Below are 21,777 nucleotides of genomic sequence, written 5' to 3'. Positions count from 1 at the left end.
TTTCACCATGAAGAGCGGAAATTAAAATTTTAAGAAAAAAAAAGAACCATAATTCATTAACTGATAGATTTAGAGATAAAATTAATTACCTTAAAATTAGACAAAATATTCTTTTTTTCATAAAATTACATCATATACAAAAAAAAAAAAAAAACATATATCCTTTTTAACTAAGAAAATTATACCATATACTTAAAAAATAACACATATATACTTTTTCAATTACAAAAATTACACTACATATACCCAAGAGGAAGAGATTTCTTCCTCATCCCATTCTCTTCCCATATCCCTAAGTTACATAGCATTAGAATTAAGAGATTAAAATTTCATTTTATATTTCTAAATAAACTATCTTCAAAACAATCTAACGAATAAATAAAATTGTTTGAAATTACCATTTTAGAAAGCTTATTTATGGAGAAAAAAACATGCTATACAAGAAAAAATCGACTGAAAAATGGTTAAGGTTACAATACTCTTCTAGATTTGAGATAGGAGTAAACAATGAAAAATGCAGCCACTGCACCAATTATTATCCCAGCCGTCGTCAGCCAAAATGCACACTGTTCCAACTTCCAAGTTATCAGTTCAAATATTTGTGTGCCATCTCGAATGCAATGCATTCGACAAAGAAAAGGGTTTAAATGAAACGAATTTTCAGGATCAGGCAGAGAATCATACCAGTTTCTCCTCAAGGTACGACTTCAAGTTCATGCCAAATATTCCTACAAATACGCCAAGCAACAAATAATGAGAGCATACAACAATTACAACAGGCTATCAAAAAGTATATACACACACGCATACGGTGACAACATATCGTCCATCTATAATATGTTATTAATGCATTCAATTTTTACAAAATTCATCAATAAAAGAAAGGTTTATTTATTTTCATGAAAGAAAGGTTCTCCAGGATAAGAAAAATAAATGATCAATGTATTATAAAACCTGGAGTGCAGTTGAGCATGCTATGGACTTACCTGCCACTAAAGCACCTACGGATACACAGAATGTTCCAACTTGGAGAAGCAGCTCCACTCTACTAACTTCGAGTCGACGGGAACTAAGTTAATAAAAGGAACAAATAGATTAATAAAAATCATTTATTATAACTGGAATTGATATGCATCTTTATCAAGTTACTGCAAGTTCTTCAATAACTAAGATGGAGGGTGAGGGTGAGTACAAATAAAAGCAACATAAATATGTATACAAACAATTTATGTTTCACAAATAAATCTAACCTTTGTAAAGCATGTTCTAAATATCATGAAAATTTCTAACTTGGTAGAGAAGTGATAATCAATGTCCTTAAATTGAGCTTAAACTTCTAAGATCCTTCAATTCTTCATGGAGAATTAATAGTTAAAAGAGTAAATATGCAAATTGAGATGGCATTTTTTTTAATAAAGCAACAAAAGGGCAAGAAAAGCGAGCAATAAAGCTTATTCTAGTCAAATCGAAAAGATAAAATGGAAAATATAAACCTTAAGTTCACAGAAATGGAATCTTCTGTTTCTTTAGCAGAATCAAGAAGTCTCTCTGCTTGCCCATGGCACGATTCACATCTGGGAAAGTGAAACAGACACAAATAGTTACACAAATTAAGTAGTTCTGAAATCATAACACCATGAAGGACCTAAGTATTAACAAGATATTAAAGGGGATCACACATTCTCTCAATTCTCAAATCCAGTTTGCCTTCCAAATCTCTCAAATACTATACAATTCCTATTGCTTTGTTGACTGTCCTAATAATCCTGTTTCTCTAAACAATTTTGGCGACTCTTCTAGTAATAAAATTGCGTTCTGAAAGTCGCCATCAGGTTTTTATCTTCTTCTACTATCAATTCTCTTGTCCGGGCATTCCTTGAATCCATTAACCATTCTCTTTGGAAAACCTTCTTCAACACCGATTAACTATTCTATTTGATTAACAATTCTACAGGAACTGTCTTTTCAAGGCTGTTAGTGGTTTTAATTTTCAATTGCCATAGCATGGAACTGTCTGGTTCCCACTCCCCAACATTGTGAGAGATGCATTACTCTTTAACCCACTATTTTAGCTCATGGATTGACCTCCACCTTATTCCATTAAGTGGAGACCTCTATGCGGAGAATGACTAGCTTTGGTTACAAAACTAATAGGATTTGCAAGGCAATAGTTTAGAGAATTATTAGGACAGTCAACAAAGAAAATTATCATACTTTTGCACCGGTAACAAAAAATCCATCAAACCCATGATATTTCAAATACACAAAGGATTTCTAAACATAGATTACCTTTGAAGACAATTCTCCAAGAGCATTTCAATCTCTTCTTCTTCTTCTACAAATAAAAAGGTATTCTCAGGACATGCTTATACTATGCAAGTGATGTAACATCCTTTGTTGTGTGGCATGTATAGTACTTGTCAATCGATCAAATGTAGTCCAAGATAACATTCAAACAATTTTTTTTGGGGAAAAACCAGCAAATATATAAAACGAGGGAATACATGTAACATCTTGCTTAGATGGGATGCTAGCATCCAAAAGCCAATTCTCTCATCCGATAACCATAGGTAAGGTATAATCATCATTAGTTGAATTGTTTGCTATATTTGTGCAATTTGTTGATATTTTTTTAATTCAATTGTCTTTCTAATTACTATAGGTTTATATTCAGAAATAAATAAGATCATGTAGAAGAAAATTCTAAAATTCAAACTCATTCGAGTTAATTTTTGCATGATTTGAAGCGTGGAAACCTACTGAGTTTGTCAACACAGTATGGTATCACAACTAACCATTTTGGCTAGAGATCAAAACTCTAGCATGGAACTGTACTTTAGATCTTGAATGCAATACCCGTCTGCTTGCAGCAGATGCAATACAGACACTGTTAGCATTGTGGTACATTCATTGATTCATAGCAAACTCTTTGATCTACTAAGTCAGCACATGTTAAGAAATTGGATAAATATTTGTATGCTTTTGTGGTTGTCATTAACTTAAACTTCCAATATTTCCATTCTGGAAACTTATTCCCCCTATTTCTTCATTTCATATGACATAAAATGCATGAGTGGATATTCACCAACACAGCATTCAGTTTGTGTTTACATACAGCAGCAACTATGAGCTGCCGCTAAGTTGCAATTTCATAGTAAGAATTTAAGAGTTATGATAACTTCAAAGCCAAAGGGAGGATATTGACAAACACAAATAAGATAGCATACCTTCAGCAATCTGTTTGTCCCATAGAATGGAGCATTCCTCGTCGCCAGTTTCACGCTTGATTGTACTTTTCCATCCCATTATGCATATGTGTCGTATCTCATCAGGGTCCTCTAAAAGATCAAGTAGCATCTGCTTTAAAGCGCCTGCCTTCGAGCCAAGCTCAACCTTTCAGACATAGGACAATGTGATTACATTGTAAAGAAAATGTTTGAGAAACAACAAATAGTGATACCAAGGTTTGTTTACTGAGACGAAGCTGTTCTAGCACATCAGCTGTTAGTTTGTTGGGTAGAACTTGAAGTAATGCCACCACCTGGAGAGATGAGCAAATGCTTATTCTACCCATACGAAATGTAAAAACTGATTCCATTCAGGATAAATACGCATGTAGTTTGCTTTAGGATGTATTCAAATTACAATCCTGAACACCACACAAGTGAGAAAAAAGTGAAGAGATACGCCTCAAAAATAAGATGAGAAACAACTTAAAGTTTAAACTTCTTCATAGCCACAGAAATTAAAATGCACTTTTAATTTTTGGTCTTCATAATTTAAGGTTGTACTGGTAAAAAAAAAAAAAAAAAAGGGCAGCTCGGTGCACGAAGCTCTCGCCATACGGAATCCCAGGGAAGGATCCATTGTACGCAGCTTTACCTTGCTTTTTGCAAGAGGCTATTTCCAAGATTCGAACCCGCGACCTTTTGATCACATGACAACAACTTTACCGTTGCGCCAAGGCTTCCCTTCTAAGGTTGTACTGGTGTAAGAAAAAAAATAAAATTAAAATTAAAAAAAATAATAATAATAATAATAAGAGGAGAAGCAACTTAAAGTTTAAATTTCAAAGCCATCAAAGCTAAAATGTGTTATTAGTTTTTTGTCTTGTAATTTTAGGTTCTACTACTGCTGCTACTACTACTAACGCTACTTGTGGTGAGGGAGAATACAGGTTCTTTGAGGAAGTTGTATTTTAATTAACTGAAAATTTGAAGTTTCAAACATTGAACACATTAATGTATGGCCCGGCTCCAATTTCAAAAATCATATAGAAATATCAGTGACCATACATGAATTCCCTAAGCCTAGATCATTCATATCCAGTTGGAAAACTTTTAATCACAAAATCAAATGATTCTTTTTGGTTCTAATACTCACACGGGGTTCAACCTCCATAAGTTTCTCTTCCAACCCTTGTATGCGAGAGAGTAATGCAGCTTCAACAACCTGCACAAGAGACAAGGGACATTTAGATTAATCCTTTAGTGCAACTGACTTTTGAGGTTTGAAAATTAGAAGCATCAAATTACAAAGACAGCAAAGAAAAACATAGGGTGGAATCTTTGTCCTTGAATACAACACTCTTGGTTTCTCTCTTGTACTGACTTTTCCTTTAACAAACTTCAAATGATTGTCACCAGTAAGAAAACATATGTGACGATTCAACCATAAAATAAGGAGATTTATCTTCATAAATGCCCACAATAGGTTTCAAACTAAAGTAAACATATGGCAACATAAAATTTATAAACAAGGAACATAACCACTTTGCTAAAGTATTTCTCTGATAGAAGATCTAAATAAAATAAGGTTTTTGAGAATATTAATTACCTCCAGGGAAAAAGGCATTGCACAGCTGATGTTCATGTTTCTGGGATTTAAGCGAGACAATAATGATTTTAGAAAGTTCTTTCCACCTTTACTGTATTGTATCCATAAAATAAAATATACAAATTATCAGCAATGATGGGAATAATTCCATGTTATGCAAGCAGAAATTCTAACTAGATATATTACCGGTTATAGTCAAATATAAGAACGCATTCATGCATAGCAATTGCTCGTAAGGTCCCGAGATTCAACAATATAGCCTGTTCCCTTACCTGGAAAATAAAGAAAATATGCTACAATCAACGAGATGTTAGCAGCATTGCGCATTGTTCATATTTTCTTCATGTATATAAATTGGCTATAAATTCCAAAAATTAACAGTTAATTACTCAACAATTAGAGTGAAAATTAACACACACACACACACACACACATTTAACAGCAAAGAAGGCATTGAGATCACACACACACACACTTACGAGCAAAGAAGGCATTGAGTTCATCAACCACAATGATGGGTCAACACTCCTGATATCTCTTGGCCGAAGACCTAAAGTTGCATGCAGAAAATAACATTGTATACTTAATCAAGTGTAAATTGAAAAACAAAAGGTAAAATCCTAGACTAGACAGTAGTGAAATTACCAAAAATCACCATAGCATCTATCATAACACGTGATCTTCAGAATTTGCCATTCAAAATAACATGCTGTAGAAGTACTCAACAAATACTTAAACCAAGAGCTTGTAGATTGATATGCTTTGGAAAAAGTAAGTGACAATTTTACAATCAGAGCTTTCATGAATAAAATTTGTTCTCCCTGAAAATTATGATCGCTCATTGAAATTGATTAGGTGAAAGAAGTATGTGAGCTTGTGGCCTAACTCCTAAGTAAATGAAACTTCGAAAGTCCAAATTCTGACTAATCAAAAACTAGTCACGAGTATGAAATTGTAAAGCACCTATGAAGGTAAGAATAATTAGTTCATAAAATGAAAACATTCTCCACTGTAAAAAGCTTCTGGTTATCTACGTGGAAAAAAGGCAAACCAAGAGAGGAAAAGAAACTCAAAAAGTGCAATATCACTTGGTACATACCACTTGACTTCAATAACTGTCTCCGACTAATCTTTTTTGTGGACATTGTTCCATCAGATTTTACTTCTATAACCTGAATCCAGCCAATTTTAAAAGATTAGATATCTTCAGATCCCAATGAAGCATGTGCCCAGCCCAAGTTTACAACAATAATTGATGTGTTAGTAACAAAGAGCCACAAAATACATGGAACACAATAAAATTATTAAAACGGATATCAGTCTGAGATGTCTCCATGCAGCATGTGCATACGCTGCAAAAGGAAAAGTTTAAAATTAAGGCCCTGCACAACCACACAATCCAATTGATTTAATCCTTGTGAACAGCCAGGACTATATAAAAGCAGAATCATGTGTCGATTAAAGGGGCCTCTGGGTGATTTCCACACGAAAGACCCTCCATGCTAGCTTTATCTTTGCGATTATGCAGGCGCAATTTGATTAACTTCTGTGTGAATAAAGAGGGCGAGGAAAGATGTCCACACACCTTTCTATTGTCTTCGATTTGGAGCGATTATCTAGCCGCTTAGACACTACATAAGTAACTAAATGCCCAAAGAGAATCGCAAAAAAAGCTTTCATGAATATAAGCTAACACCAGGACATAGATATGAAATTCCTTGTTCAAATTTTGGGTCTAGTAATCAAGGTTTCAACAAATTAGTCTACAAGTTAAAATTACAGACAACAAGAGCGGCGTGAGATTAGAACTTGATACCAATCCATTGAAGCCATATTTACCTCATAGACGGGCTCTCTGATCCCCAGCGAGATCAACTCCACAGACCCCGAACTCCTCCGAAGCCGCGTAGATCCGTGCCGAGGACGAGCCCCAACGGCATGACCCGCACCGTTACTGCCGCCGCCATCGTCCGCCAAGTACTCTGCCTCGTCCAGTTCCTCCCGGGCGACAGCCCCGGCACCGTCGTCATCCGCCACCGCCTCCGGCCTCGGCGGCGTGAGCTTCTGCCTCAAAGGCGAAAGAATAGGGCTAAGGGAGGCGGGGAAGCGAAGCTTCGTCCTTTTGATGGGGTTCTTCGAGTGAAGACACAGCGCGGGACAATGAGGCCTTCGGTGATGCTGAAGCAGATGAGGCAGATTCAAGAAGAGGAGGAAGAGGGACGAGGAAGCGGCGGCCATTCGAGCGATGGAGGAGGAGCATGTGAAGGAATGATACTTCACCTCTTCGACGGAGATCGCCGAATCCGCAAGGAAGGCATCTGATCCGGGGATCGTCACGATCGATGTCGCCGTCACAGAGGAAGATGAGATGGGAAGCGAAGAATCCACCGACAAGGACGGATCGGAGCGGAGGAGCAACGAGAGCCAGGCAAACCGCGGCCATGGAACTGGAATTGAAGCTTCAAATTTGCGTGGAGGAGCTCGATCGACAAAACCTGGACCACTCGCAGGGCCGGAAGTAGTTTACTCTAGTCAATATAAATACCGTTCTTTTATCAGGGTCAGATCCTATGATCCAGAATTTTCTGGACAAAAAAAAATCCTATTTATTCATTAGATAGGTGAATTAGACCTAGGGTTGTAAATGAACCAAGCATTTATGAACAAGCTTGGTGTTCAGCTTGGTAAGAATTTGTTTATGTTCGTTCAATATACATAGGATTAATTAAACAAACAAGCTTGAACAGCTTGTTAAGCTAAACAAACAAACTTGAACACATATGTGTTCAGCTCGTTAACGTTCGTGAACAACGTTCGTGAACAATGTTCATGAACAACGTTCATGAACAATGTTAACGAACCATATTTATTAATAAAACTCTTTTCAATATCCTAAATAAATAATTAAATTAAATTAAATAAATAAATAAATTTAAATTATCAATCTTAATAACCAATCAAACAATTAAAAGTTTCAAACAATCAAACAAACTTGAATTGAGAGTTTGATAACATCTAAACGAACCAAGCTCAAGCCAAGCTCGAACCAAGCTCAAGCGAAGCTCGAACCAAGCTCAAGCTAAGCTTGAATTGAGAGCTTGAGAACATCTAAACGAACCAAGCTCAAGCCAAGCTTCAAACAAGCTCAAGCTCATAAAAAATAAACCAAGTCAAGCTTGAACACTCATTTCAAAAGCTTGGTTCATTTTAAGCTCGGCTCGGCTCGGTTATCTTATCAAACAAGCTTGAACACCCCAAATCTCGGCTCGACTCGGCTCGTTTACAGCCCTAATTAGACCCCACCTATTAAACAGATGGGATCCAGTCCATCCAACCAATGAATAAATAAGGTACCAAGTTTGATCCAGGGATCCGGGACCGGAAGATCTCTGCCCTCTTTTATCCAACCATGTAAGTTTTCGAAATTATCATATGACCAAATCAGTCAAATCACTAAAAAAGTTTTAAAATTATCAAAGCTTGTCATCTTCAAAATGGTATCAGCTGTGAATTCCTTTGCCCAATTTCCATACATAAGCATGTCATCTTCCAAATTGAAACCTTTAATCATAGGTTTTCTTAGATTATCACTTTTGAAATTTATTAGGTCCACTTTAGATCTGATACGAATTTATATCAGGTCCAATGTATAAGGATTTTTACCGATTATTTATTATTATATTTTAACACATTCTAAAAGCTAAACTAAATAATGGATAACATATTTTAACTCTTTGTTGGACCTGAAAATGGATAGTATATCTAGTCAAAATTTACTGATGGACCTAAAGAGTTCCGATTATATTCATTTCAGTTTTTGTAAATTTTTAAGATTGCAAAGAGTTCAAATATATCATCCATTGTATATTTTGGCTTCTAGAATGTATTAAAATATAATAAGGAAGAATCAGTAAAAAAAACCTTCCATGTTAGGCATGATATGAATTATATCAAACACAATGTGGTCTTGATATGATTCATATCAGTCTCACGCATGAGGATTGCAAAGAATTCAAATATACTATCTATTGATTATTTCGACTTCTCCAAATGTATTAAAATATTATCAAAAAATTAACTAAATTCTAAATATCGTGGGTCTGATATGATTTGCATATCAGGTCTATCATGCATGCATGCATGTAAAAAATAGAGAGGGTCCCCTCGGATGTGTTGGCTAGCGCATGAGGTGTTGCCACCATGAGATATGAGATTCAAATCTCGACAAAATCGAGATAAATGTCTCTCTTATGTACTAGTCACTATTCCAAAGGCTAGTAGCCATCCGTGATTTACTTTCTCCGTGTTGACCCTGGGACAGGTTGGCAGGGGCGCTAGGGCAAACGTATTCACCTTTTGCCATCATATAAAAAACAGAGAGGAGAAGAAAAATAAGATTGGTCGCATGCATGAGAGAGGAAATCAAAAACAGAGTGAGAATCGATAGAAAAAAATGAAAATGTCATATTGATATTTGTCATAAGGATAAAATAGAAAATACATTTAAAAAGATATGTCCTTTGGTAAATACCAAAGTGATGCGACTTTTGATAAATTTAAAAATCTAAATACGTCCTTTCGTAAATTCTACAATAATGTAATAATACAAAAAATTTATGCTTCGTGTCCAAGTTACATTAGAGAACACTGTCATTGTCCTCGAGGTTATAGTGTCATGGTAGGGCATCTAGGTTATCACCCAGGTACTTACAGTTCGATCCCTAGTTATGATGTATTTAGAGAATTTTTTTCTTCAAATGGGGTCGCAATCAAAGGATGCTGGCTCTTTGGCTGCTCGCTACGTGCGCTTCCCGATTTATCCTGATGGTCGATGAAAAACGTTCATAGAATCAAACCGGTTATCCAGAGATAATCAATAAATTTAACTGGGATTATCATTAGTGAACATTAACAGTCAATAATATATATATAGTGAACAATGAAGATGAATAGTTAGAATGCACTGTAATTATGAGTCGTGAATTATAAATAAAAATGTCCCTTCGGGACGGTGCGATGGTTAAGACATGGGGAGTTGCCACATGAGGTCTTGCGGTCGAAACTCGGCGTGATCGAGCATAATTTCCCCCATGTCTTAGCCATTTACACTAATGGCTAGTAGTCCCCCGTGATTTACCTCCTCCGTGTTGGCCTAGGGACGGGTTGACGGGGGCGCTGGGGGCGAGCGAATCGCCTTTTGCCACATGAATTATAAATAAAAACAATGAAGTTAGGGATTAGATTAAATGGATAAAAACGATGAAGTTAGGGATTAGATTATCATATTAAAACTATAGAAATTCAAAAAAAAAACTTTTAAAAAAAAATAAACAAGCGACTGTGCAGACTCAGGGAACTTAGAGTGATTCAGGCAACCTGATTCTGCATCAGTTTTTTTTTTTTTTTTTTTTTTTTTTTTTTGAGGTATATTATATGTATTCAATATTTAAGATATAAAAATTTATGAGTGGAGTTATAATCAATCTGAGCCAATAAATTTTTTTTTTCCAAGATTCAGGCTTTCCTCTTGAGTCAAAATTAAAAATTTTAAATACTCACGGAGTATAGTATATATATTTAGGGGTTGTGATTTTATGATTTAAGGGTTTGGTGATAATGAGTTTAAGCTAATAAGATTTTATCTCTAGGATTTATGTTTCTCTTTTGAGTTACAGTATTCAAGATTAAAAATTTTAAATGCTCATGGGATATAGTGTTTCTCTTTATATCAATGAAGTTATGCTACATATCGCATGGTGCATGACTTAGTGATGCGTAGTTTTTTTTTTTTTAGCTTGCAGTTCAGTCATTTAATATTTTACCTTTATGGTTCAAGGGTTAGGTTATAGTATTAAGCATAAAAAAAAAAAAAAAATTTTTTTTGAGATACACACAATGTGTGCAACGTAAGGTGAACGGAATATCAAAACTATATATATATAGGGGGTTGATATGATGCTCAACTCATCGTTCGCACCAGTCGTGGTCATTCGCTCACGACTGAGTGGTCGAAGCATCATTCATTTACACCAAGATGGCTTTTACAAATCAACACCACCTTATATACAATTAAAGGAGAGAAATGAAGTTTACTGTATGTAGATGAGAAAGAAAAATAAAAAAAAAAATTAAATTTTGACATGTCAAATCACCCACGTCATATATATATATATATATATATATATATATATATATATATATATATCACATCGGACCTAAATAAATTTTTTGATTTAAAATTTTTTATGTATTTAATACTATAACTCAATCTCTAAATCGGCAAAATCTTATTTACATAACTTAGAACTTAAAAAAATCATTAAAAAAAATGAAAAACACGTTGTAAACGAAGTTCACAACACACCGTCCGCAAGGTAACATAGATAGATATAAGACATAAAATAATTTCTCATAAATTAAATCCATGTCAGTGTACATACATAACTTGAATACTTTGCAGTACCAAACACTTTCAGAAATCTTCACAGGATCAAGTCTCAATCTCATCTTTTATGAATTTTCAGTCTCCAATATCATTTCAAAAAAATTTAAAAATATTATATTCATGATATTATCTGTGTAAATGAAGTTTCGTTAAATGATGAAAGATTACATTTCAAACAGTGGAGAGTTTGGAACCCTCATTGGGTTTGAGACCTTTGCCATGAACAGCCTTCGGACCATGAGGCAAGCTTTTCAAAGATTCCATGATAGGGCGTAGGTTGTGACGATGAAGTCGGTCACATGTCCCGCCGTACTTTTCGCCTTGCAATGGATCGGCATAGGTGAAACTCCGTCTCGGAGTGAACTTGGGTGACTTGGCACGAGTAGGAGGTACCTTGGGTGCAAACAAAATGGCTCAACTAAGAAGCTTACTCATGAAGAGAAATCTGAATTTTCACTAATGAAGAATGTTCCTTTTCGTTTAATCAGAATAGTTTGTTTGGTTTGCTTTTGCTAAAAAATATTTATGCCGGTAGTGCAAATGATCTTAATCTTGCAGTCCAAAATGAACAACTTGCATATTCTTTCTATAGCAAAGGATTTATTCTGGAATGCAAATGATCTTAATCTTCAAGTGCAAAATGAACTTGATCTAACATAAAGTTATCAACTATGATATAGTTTTGCATCTTGACCGAAATTGTAATTAGTGAGGTTATAAACAAAGCGCCTAAACATAGTTATAAAATCCAAACCACCAGTTAGATCAGAACAAACTGGAACTAGATACCACTCTGACTGAAAATGTAATTAGTGTGCAAAAAAAGCCTGACTAGCAAAGTGAGATTTTAATTCATGAGGCTAATTGGGATTTAAACAAACAACAAATATTTCTGTCCGCTTAAATAAAATACAAAAGCATGGTGGGAATATTAAGCTAATCAAATTCACAATGAACTCTGCAAGATTCTGTCAACTAGCATAGTGAAAGTTCCATCATAAAAGCTAGCATTCACTATTCAGCAACTTCTTTGATTTTAACATTCTAAACCCAAATGGTAACAAACATTATTTTAATGAAAGCTCAGACGAGTACCTTTTTTAGTTCAGCCTTGGGTGGAGGACCTGTTTCGTAGAAGCTAGGAATGGGGTTTGCTTTGATAAACAAGGTCTTCCTGAATTCCTTAAGAGCGGCCTCTTGCTCTTCCTAGAAAATATAAGAGCTCAGAATATATGATGCATCACCACTTCAACTGAAATCCAATGTTCACTAATGAATTCTTTTCTTGTTAACAATGTGTATCAGTATTAACTTCAATAAAAATATTCCAAAATAAATGCAACACTAAAAAAGCATAAATGAACCATGATTAAGAATATGATATTAAAAAAGCATAAATAAACCATGATTAAGAATCTGATATCATAAAAAAGGTATACCTTCGTTTGAGCCACAATTTGAAGTCTCTCTGCTTCCATACCCTGCCGTTTCTGCTCTAACTTTGTGTAGTACTGAAGAATAAAGGAGGATAGATTTAAACATTGTGGATTTAAGCTTCATGATAACAATCAAGTGCATTAAACACATAGAAATAGTACTTCTCTTCGCTTTTCGGCACGCTCACCACATTTAAAGGTAGGAGCAGTTCCAATGGTTATCCTTCTTTTTGAAGGTCTGACAGATGCTGCAGTTCTATAAGATAGTTAAGAAAATTAACTTTGGACTCTAAATGACGAAGTCAGAAATAGAAGTAGCAGAAGGATACAAAGACACAACAGAGCAAGAATCGTCAGGGTCACGACAATGCATTTTCTTGTCAGATTGCAGAGCTTTCCCTTGTGTAAGAGGTGAATTACTCTGCATTGATAACAAACAAAAACTCATACTTCCGTGATTGATTAATTTCAGATTGTGGTGAAAAGTAGATGATGAAAACACAATTGAAATTCTTTCCAGGACATGAAACAATTGGACTTGAGACTAAACACCATAGATCTGTGACCCTTTGAATACCAATAGAGAGTATATCCATTGTCCAACATGAAAAGTTTATATTTTAGCGTTCTAAACCAAATACAGGGACAAGGTCATAGTAGGATGCAGCAGATGGAAAAAACGCAGTATGTCACATGAAAGATTATGATGCAACTTAATTTTGTCATGGATATGAATGCCTCGAAGAACCAGATTTGATAGTGGAGACATTGCACATTATCCGGTATCAAAAATAAAAAAAAATAAAAAATTCAAACGAGAAGTGAAAAACATGCAAGGGTTCCTTACCATGTTTGCCAAGTGTGAATTATCTGCTACCTCAGATTCGTATATGCTTCCAGCATTATCTGACTTTGATGCAGCTGGCTTCTGATTTGATTTCTGAGTGGTATTCTTATTTGCTGACCCATCTTGATCAAAATTTATATTTCTACACTCAGACACTTCTTGTCCCTGATCAGAATTTGCACTATCTTTAATATCACGAATAGCATTGTTGGACTCTGGAGTTTCAGGAAGTTGGCAAGAATCTTGACTGGAGTCACTCTTGGGTGCACAAAGAGATTCTGGTTTTCTATCAGTAGCCACTTCTGCAACTTGCTTACCCGACAATTCTTGTTTTTGATTGGATTTTTCATGGTTTTTTCTGCCCTTAATAGCTTGGTTTAACTCTAGAGTTGCAGAGGGTTGGCTAGAATTCACTTCATCGAAGTTAATCTTGGATGAACAAAGAGATTCTGATATTTTACCAGTAGTCATCAATGAATCTTCTTTATCCACCACCTCTTGCACCTGATGGGATTTTTCATTCTCTTTTATGCCATTAGTGTCTTTTTTAAATTCTTGAATGGCAGAAGGTTTGTTAGAATAAGCTACTTGATCCAAATTGCTCTTGGGTGGCCAACAAGATTCTCGTTCTCTAAAAGCAGCCATCGCTTTTGCAAATTCCTTACCCATTTGTCTGCAATAAATAAATCATATAGATAAAGTTTGTGAATAGGATTGCAAAGAGACAATCCTGAAAAGATAGATAAGAGAAAGGCCAATAATAACAAGGTTATATTCAGCTGAAAAGAAGAGAGCAAAAAATACACTAATTTCCAATGGGCGATAAAAGTGAATCGAGTAAATATGATATCTAGGGCAATACCTTGTCTAGGGACATCAACCAACAAATTGCAAGACAATACCAAATGGAATTTAGAAACTGGTTTAAAGGAAAAATATAAAAGGAAAAAGAGCATGAAACACAAATAAAACACTATCTTCACACCAGTGAGCATCTCCTATTAAGTTGACCTTTTTATATTACTTCTGAATAAGCCTTGGATCGAAAGAGGAAATGTTATGTCCATCTTCATCCTTAAAAAAAGTTGTAGTTTAGTGCACAAGTAAATTCGTGAGCATATTGGTTATCAATTGCATTTATTACTTTCAGCAACCAAGGCATGGAGCAGGAAAAAAAAAGAGAAAGAAACGAACTCTAATAGTAAATAAAGCACATATGTATAATCCTAAAAAAGGAGAGATAAAAGATCACAGCTTCGTAAAGCAGTACAAAACATGTATGAAAACTGCATTCAATGTAAAGCAAAGTATTTTTTTGATAAGTGAAGAGAGATTTTACTTTACCAAATATTACCAGAAGAAGCTGATGTTGCAGAGTAAGCAATACCTACGCCAAAAACATTACAGAATAAGTTCCACAAAGAGTTCTGCAGAAAGCAAATTTTGTGTTGCAGGTAGGGAATGATAATTTAAGTTACTCTATTCCATGCCTACCTGAAGCATTCGTTTAAAGGATTTAAAACATGCTGGGAATGATAATTTAAATTAGTTCATTCCATGCCTGCCTGAAGCATTCGTTTATACGATTTTAATAAATTGAACAAGCTCAAATCACCTCAAAGAAGATGGTTACAAAAATTATTTCTTTTTTCTGTTCATTTTCATGACTTGGAGCAATTAATCATTTCATAGAATATCATACCGATCACTGCATGACTTATAGCGCTCTTTTATATATATTTTGTTGAGGTCTACGAGAAGTAAACGTTTGCGATGGGCACCCGGAAAATACTGCCAAAGCAATGACGTAACGCAAAAAAATTCAAACAAAGAGATAGAGACAGCCACAAGTAGAAAAATAGACGGAAGTAACAACACACAGACCCTTCTCGCCTTATTAGACCTAAAAGAGAGACCTTTTTTTTTAAAAAAAACAACGGCAGGAATGATTGAGCAACACGCCATGGTAGTGGAATGAAAATTAGAACATTATCTTTCACTTATTTAATAAAACGCAGTCAAAAGGTTTCAAAAGAACAATCCAGCGTGAAGAAGAAGCCCGAGTCTCCAACGATCGTTTTCTCAAATAAAAAATATACAATCAAAGAACGGGAGGGAGGAGAACCGAACCACACTCCAATATCAATTTAAAACTTAGGAGAGAAGGCGAAAATTAAGATTGAAAAGATTAAGACCTAACCGAGAGAGAGAGAGAGAGGGGCAAAACAGGAGATTGAAATCAATGCCTTGGGATCGCGTATCCGATTCGTTTCTCCCTGTTCAATTCCTCCTTCGCCTCCTTCGATTGGCAGCGGCCGCGACGGCCACCGCCTTCCCCCGTTCGCTTCCACGCACAGCCTCCGGTCGGTGGCGTCGTGGAGCTCTGTTTCGCTATTTATGGCGCCCTCGTCCTTGACGCCTCGATTAACCGGGGACCCGGAGCCGTGAGCTTACCCGAATCAATGGACCGGAGCTAGACCCGGTTCAAGTAGTCCCATCTTTTCGTCGCACTAGCACCATGGTACCCACAAAGGCACCTGACTTTTAATATGAAATAGCTTGTGGCTCCAAAATCGATGAACAAATCATTAGCTACTAAACAATGCGTGTAGATATGATCCAGTATATGATGGGACAGCAAACGAACCAATGCTAATTATCGTTTAATTATATAGCAAATCTATTCGTTTAAAAATGTCGTTAGTTTGGTTAATGACTCTTTTAGCCATAATGCAAATGCATTTACCTAATTATAGAAGACATATTTTGTTTAGTTATAGAAATTGCACATGAAAGAAAAAAAAAAGTCTTTTTATACGGTTGATGTTCTCATTTCCTAGGCCCGGACTCCTCTACAAAAAGTTAAATAATCCGTTACTCATTCCTCCATTCATTAATCGTCACATATTAAGAGAAAGACGTCAAGGAAATCAACCCTGACATCCACTACTCACTTATCCCTTCATTGATCTCCACGTATTGGAAGGAATTAATCAAGGGAATTAGATCTGACACTCACTACTCATTTCTTTATTCATTGATCATCATTTATTGGGAGGAGGGAATTAAGGGAACCATATCTGATACCTTATTCACTTCTCCACTCATTGATCATCACGTATGGTTGGTCAAAAACTTCGAAACCTCCGACGCTCGACAAGACTAGATTATATCGCTCGGTAGAGCTTGATTGTATCGCTCAGTAGATCTTAGCCATATTGCTCAGTAGGATTTCAGACATATTACTTGGCAAGACTTAATCATATAGCTCGATAAGATGCAACCATATGGCTATGCAAATCTTAATCGTATTGCTCGGCAAATCTTAGTCATATTGTTTGGTGAGACTTAACGATATTACTGGGGAAACCTGGATTCCATCGTATATCTCTCCTTCAAATTCGAGTATAATCGAATAAAATCTAATTAAGCATGAAATCTCCACTTCTCTCCATTGCTTGGAAAATCCGAATCTCTTCAATAGCATACATTGTTGTTTAGTTATAAATATAGATCCGTTACATTAACGGTCCCCCTAGTATCGGTTCCATGGATATAGAGGGAGATATATGTAGGTACACATGTGACAGGTATATGATAAGGTAAATCTCAAATCATCAATTTCTAAGAATCGATTTTGACCATTATATTAAAAATATCATGTACCTATCGTCTATTATAAGAAACGAGAACATATGAACTTTAGTTTAGTTATAGTCAATGCATTTATTATAAGCAACTTTGCCTAAACGTAGTTTGACTATGGGCACGAGATCATTTTAAATCCCGTGTTTAAATAAGTTCGCCTCTAATGAATTTAGAGATATTCCGCATAAAGATGGTAGCAAATTTAGTATGGATCTATTATGATTGATAAGGACGTTAAGAGTGAACGTATTTATCTTTTACCACTATATTATGATTTATAAAATCATAATAAAGATGTTAAGAGTGAACGTATTCATCTTTTATCATTATATTATGATTTATAAAATCATAATAAAGATGGTAAAATCTGACGATCTAAAAGTATAAAATTAATTTTGAATTATTTGGAATTATCTTTTACAATGGAATCACGTTGGATCTGCGTAGAATCTCGATAACAATGAGATCCATTGGTCGTTTCATAATTATCTCGAAGAGACCAAAGTGGCCCCCTACTTTTAAAAGACGAAGTAGGAGAGGATATTTTAGGGGAAAAAAACACCACGGAATGGACTAAAAGATATGAATCAAACCATGAAAATATAAAGTAGTTGGATCAATCAGTAGAAACAAAAAGGCTGCAACAAGGATTTCAGAGTTTTCAGTTTCAGTATTGATAAAAAAATTTGTGGTTCGACATAACAACATTCATGGAATTCCAACAGTATGTGAGAGTGCAACTTTGATCAGCTAACATTCCAAACCCTATCCATGTTTTTGTCTCACTAACTTGGTTCGATTCACCTCGTGCGATGGATGATACACAGAACAGAATGCTTGAAATTAAACACTATCAGTGAGGTAAATAAACATGGAACCTATCGAAATCTGCTTGCTATTTTCCTTGTCGCCGGAAAAGATGATCGCCGATCGACCTGACAAAAGCTCACACTCCATACCTTGGATAGCTGAAAAATTCACCCGGAAAGGAAGGCGGCATCCATGATGATCAGCAGGCAGGCTTGCAAGAGGTAAAAACTTTACAAACTCTATGTTTGCGCGGGCTGGCTCGGCAACTTGGCATGATTATGCTCACCTTCGTAAGTGACAATGAGCATGGAAGGGTCTTCTAGGCACCTTTCGACATGTTTCCTCGCAGGGCAACCCCTCATGCTGCTACATTTATAATATCCCCTGCATTTTTTTGTTTGTTTTGGCATTAGTTCTTTGTTTTCAGTTCTTTCACTTTTAGCCAAAATATATATAAATATGCCTAATAGAAGCTTGAATCTAACAGGCTATTCTTTCCCACGAGATTGGCATAAGAAGCAATATCACTGAGAAAAAACAGTTTGCATAATTTGTTGGTAAGCTTTCGTAAATCATAGAAAATGAATAAAGCATAGACAAACACTGGTAACAAATTGGTAGGACCAGATGGAATAAGTGGAATGCAATGACGACTGATGTATCATTAGCAAACAAAGAGATGTACAAAATAAGTCAGAAGATTGTCGCTATGAGTACAAGAATACCTAGGATGAGGAGAGCCTTTGATTGGCTTTTGCCCATATTTTCTCCATGAATACTCGTCGGGAGGGATATCAGCCGGTTTGTTACTGATAGCAGGTACCTTAATGGTTCTCTTTTGCCTCAGCTTCCTGCAGAAAGACATCTATAATTAAAATCCGATTCAAATAATTACCGAGTCAATAAACAATAGAATTACCTCTTTTTCGCACAATGGCATCTGCCAGTAGAAGCACATTTGCCATTTCCATCCTCCCCTCTACATATGCACTTCCTCTTGAGAGGAGGGTGGAGGTTAGCTGTGTCAGACGATGCCGGTCCACCTATTAAGCGGAACGCTGACTTGCCGTCCAAGCTGGCTACGCTTCCATCGATACTCACAGACGACAAGAAAGACCTGGTAGTCGACACATAGGGCGTGCAGCTTGAGTTCTCAAACTTGAGGTTTATAGCACTGTGGCTTCTCCTAAACATGTCAGGCTGAAGGCTCATCTGATGACCAAATTGGAACTTGGGATCATTCCGAACGAATTGGTACTGACTCGATGATGATGATGCTTGCGCCCCAAGTTGGTTCTCAGTAAAGCTCCTTTGTGAAATTTGAAGTGGGATCTTAGCACTTGAATCCAATACTTGGATTTTGTTCTCCAAAGAATTTCTTGGGAGGTGTTGGAGTGGGTTGGAAGCAAGGTCCATTTTGGAAGGAAAATGATTGTCTGAGAAGATCTTGTGATTGGAGATGGGTGGGGCTTTTTTAACAACCCTAACTCTGCCATGGCCAACACTGTTGTTGAGCAAAGAGACCAACCTCTTGAATCTGGAAACAGTTTCACCAGTCTCTACCAAAAGGTCTCCAGATTGGACTTGATCTTTAGGTTGAGAAAGAAGACCCAAGGCTCTGATGCAGCTCTGCACTGCAGCTCTGTTAGCTTTCTCCACTTCTTCCATCTCAAAATCACAGCACTAAATCATCCAAAAGCCCCATCCTCTCTGACCTAGGAACACCCGAAATGCCCCAAATTGCAGATTCATCAGAAAGGACTCCAAACAAATTGTTCTACACGAAAAATGATGGGGTTCTCTCAACGACAAGAATTAAACATCATAAATTAGGAAAGAGTTGCGTAAAGCTCGACAATTTTTAACCCTACGCGAGCAATACCAAAACAGAACCGGGAAGCAAAATCCAACACGAGAAGAAAGAACAAAACGAGGAAAATAAGCAAGTTCAGGACGATCCCCGAAGCACAAGCTACCCAAAAAAAGCACCAAGGTTAGATTTTGAACAAAGACTGAAGCTGAAACAAGAAGATTTCATAGATTGACCGAATACTGACCGAAAACAAAATTAAAAAAAAAAATAAAAACAAAAAACGAGCGACCACATCGAGAACAGCTGAGGAGACGATGGCGGCTGAGATGAGAGAACCGACCTCGGGAAAGAGCCCTAGATTGTCGATGATGGCGGGCTGGACTAGCGATTTCGTCCCCCGGGATCGGAAAATGCGAAGGGAAGCAACGACGAAGAGGTTTGGAAATCTCTTCAGCAAGTAAAATAATAAATATCACAGTTCAGAGTCAAGAGAGAGAGAGTATTCTCATTTTTGTCCTCTCAAAAGTTGCATTTTGCATAAACTTCCAACAAAAATCATAAGGCCCACTTTACAAAAAATGTTAATATATTATGGGGTAAAATGTAAAAAAGATAATACCCAATTTGAAAATATATATATACATTTTAAAAGTCATCCTATCTCATTTGAGAACAGTTCGTTACTCCGTACTTTTCCGTCCCCGTCATACTCAACCCAGGGTCATTACGAATGAGGTAAATTGTAACATCCGAGTGAGCATGTGACAGACAAGATGTAATACAATGATAGAGGATTTATTCTCCAGCTGTCTCGAGGATCGATCCTGCGATATCATTATGGCAACACTCGCCACATACCAACTCGGATGACCCACGGGAGTCTAACTATGATTCAATATATAAATGACAAAAGAGATTAGAAAAAATTATTAATCAGGTTAGGTAACGTCGAATTTTGGATGACCGATCCGATTCTATGAAAATTTTTTACCGACCACCAAAGTAAATCAGAAAGCGATCACAATGGACAGCCTAGGAGTCTAGTCTCTTTTAATTACATATCTCATTTAGAAGAAAAATTCCTATAAATTTATAGAGCTGATGATAGAGATTAGAAAGGGATCATAGATAGTGGATCAGATGATACGAATCATCTCATTTAAGTTTATTCTAATATAATAAATAGGAATGATTTTGATGAAATTATTTTTTATAGTTGTAATTTTAATTAAAATTACTATATCTTATACGTAAGATTATGAATGAAAATTCTATCTAATTTAGATAATAGATGATTCACAAATAATTCATAATAAATCAAAGAAGCAAGTAATCCGAAATCAGAAAAGTGAGATTTTTTTTTATTCCGGAACAAAATTTTTTAACAAAAATATCTTTAAAATTTTTTATAACTAAAATTTTATTTTAAATTATAAAAACTAAATAAAAAAATATGTGATATTTTATTTTTAAAACGTAACAAAAAAAAAGAAAACCCTTAAAAAAAACGTAACAAAATAAATAAAAAAACATAAAAAAAAATTTTAAACGAAAAAAAAGAGAAAAGTAAAGATAAAAAAAATAAATAATAAAGTTAAAAATGAAAAAAATTAATAAGTGTAGTTAGTTTTGTAAGGGAGGTAATGTAATAAAATATTAAATTAGATTATATATTAAAAATTTTAAATAAATATATTTTTTATATTATTTAGATTGAACTAAATAATATTAGATTATATTTTATTTTTTATACTCTTAATTATATGATTATTAAGTAATGTATAATTAAGATTATAAATGATAACTTAAAGTATCCTCAATGTTATAACAATTTTACGTAAAATTATTATACGATAATGTTAAAATATTTTTTTAAATTAGAGCTATTTTAACTAAACACTAGAGGAATAATAATCAGATGTCCGGAATTTAAATCTCAATT

At 35.4% G+C, this 21,777-nt stretch overlaps 3 protein-coding genes across 6 annotated transcripts; all 3 read right to left on the bottom strand.

Moving 5' to 3' along the window:
• Nucleotides 1-384: 384 nt before the first annotated feature.
• On the bottom strand, nt 385-7,342 carry LOC122037059 (magnesium transporter MRS2-A, chloroplastic-like). Its single transcript, XM_042596520.1, has 13 exons — nt 6,676-7,342; nt 5,936-6,008; nt 5,316-5,386; nt 5,023-5,108; nt 4,837-4,927; nt 4,384-4,452; nt 3,461-3,541; nt 3,228-3,393; nt 2,290-2,335; nt 1,494-1,574; nt 987-1,069; nt 685-728; nt 385-566 (listed from the first exon to the last, which is right to left on the bottom strand). The coding sequence occupies exons 1-13, from the start codon at nt 7,072-7,074 to the stop codon at nt 471-473; spliced, it is 1,386 nt and encodes a 461-aa protein (XP_042452454.1). The 5' UTR covers nt 7,075-7,342; the 3' UTR covers nt 385-470.
• Nucleotides 7,343-11,226: 3,884 nt separating this feature from the next.
• On the bottom strand, nt 11,227-15,998 carry LOC122037087 (protein WVD2-like 1). 3 transcript variants are annotated; one of them, XM_042596563.1, is made up of 8 exons: nt 15,765-15,998; nt 14,904-14,951; nt 13,565-14,237; nt 13,047-13,138; nt 12,880-12,973; nt 12,721-12,792; nt 12,377-12,487; nt 11,227-11,674 (listed from the first exon to the last, which is right to left on the bottom strand). In XM_042596563.1, the coding sequence occupies exons 3-8, from the start codon at nt 14,231-14,233 to the stop codon at nt 11,453-11,455; spliced, it is 1,260 nt and encodes a 419-aa protein (XP_042452497.1). In that variant the 5' UTR covers nt 14,234-14,237; nt 14,904-14,951; nt 15,765-15,998; the 3' UTR covers nt 11,227-11,452. The 3 variants fall into 3 exon arrangements, with proteins under 3 accessions (XP_042452497.1, XP_042452496.1, XP_042452495.1); XM_042596562.1 differs by having other exon boundaries at nt 14,909-14,951; nt 15,811-15,997; XM_042596561.1 differs by having other exon boundaries at nt 14,909-14,951; nt 15,765-15,996.
• A 1,864-nt stretch (nt 15,999-17,862) lies between these two features.
• Nucleotides 17,863-20,310, bottom strand: LOC122037058 (probable WRKY transcription factor 21). 2 transcript variants are annotated; one of them, XM_042596517.1, is made up of 4 exons: nt 20,176-20,310; nt 18,942-19,799; nt 18,748-18,873; nt 17,863-18,406 (listed from the first exon to the last, which is right to left on the bottom strand). In XM_042596517.1, exons 2-4 carry the CDS (start codon nt 19,688-19,690, stop codon nt 18,262-18,264), a joined length of 1,020 nt encoding a protein of 339 aa, XP_042452451.1. In that variant the 5' UTR covers nt 19,691-19,799; nt 20,176-20,310; the 3' UTR covers nt 17,863-18,261. The 2 variants fall into 2 exon arrangements, with proteins under 2 accessions (XP_042452451.1, XP_042452453.1); XM_042596519.1 differs by having other exon boundaries at nt 18,942-19,737.
• Nucleotides 20,311-21,777: the final 1,467 nt, after the last annotated feature.

This window comes from Zingiber officinale, unplaced genomic scaffold (assembly GCF_018446385.1).
Source record: "Zingiber officinale cultivar Zhangliang unplaced genomic scaffold, Zo_v1.1 ctg232, whole genome shotgun sequence".
In the NCBI taxonomy this organism is placed as follows: Eukaryota; Viridiplantae; Streptophyta; class Magnoliopsida; order Zingiberales; family Zingiberaceae; genus Zingiber; species Zingiber officinale.
This window is presented reverse-complemented; position numbering and strand designations above follow the sequence as displayed.

What these genes read in the sequence shown, in the direction of transcription:
- LOC122037058 (XM_042596517.1), bottom strand. Translation starts at nt 19,690, where the DNA reads ATGGAAGAAGTGGAGAAAGCTAACAGAGCTGCAGTGCAGAGCTGCATC. An exon ending in TGCCATTGTGCGAAAAAGAG is followed by an intron (nt 18,874 to 18,941) that starts GTAATTCTATTG and finishes GTCTTTCTGCAG; the next exon opens with GAAGCTGAGGCAAAAGAGAA. An exon ending in AAAGGCTCTCCTCATCCTAG is followed by an intron (nt 18,407 to 18,747) that starts GTATTCTTGTAC and finishes AAAAAAATGCAG; the next exon opens with GGGATATTATAAATGTAGCA.
- LOC122037087 (XM_042596563.1), bottom strand. Translation starts at nt 14,233, where the DNA reads ATGGGTAAGGAATTTGCAAAAGCGATGGCTGCTTTTAGAGAACGAGAA. An exon ending in ATTCACACTTGGCAAACATG is followed by an intron (nt 13,139 to 13,564) that starts GTAAGGAACCCT and finishes TTATCAATGCAG; the next exon opens with AGTAATTCACCTCTTACACA. An exon ending in CCAAGGCTGAACTAAAAAAG is followed by an intron (nt 11,675 to 12,376) that starts GTACTCGTCTGA and finishes TTTGCACCCAAG; the next exon opens with GTACCTCCTACTCGTGCCAA.
- LOC122037059 (XM_042596520.1), bottom strand. Translation starts at nt 7,074, where the DNA reads ATGGCCGCCGCTTCCTCGTCCCTCTTCCTCCTCTTCTTGAATCTGCCT. An exon ending in ACAGTTATTGAAGTCAAGTG is followed by an intron (nt 5,387 to 5,935) that starts GTATGTACCAAG and finishes ATGCAACTTTAG; the next exon opens with GTCTTCGGCCAAGAGATATC. An exon ending in TCCATTTCTGTGAACTTAAG is followed by an intron (nt 1,070 to 1,493) that starts GTTTATATTTTC and finishes TTATTAACTTAG; the next exon opens with TTCCCGTCGACTCGAAGTTA.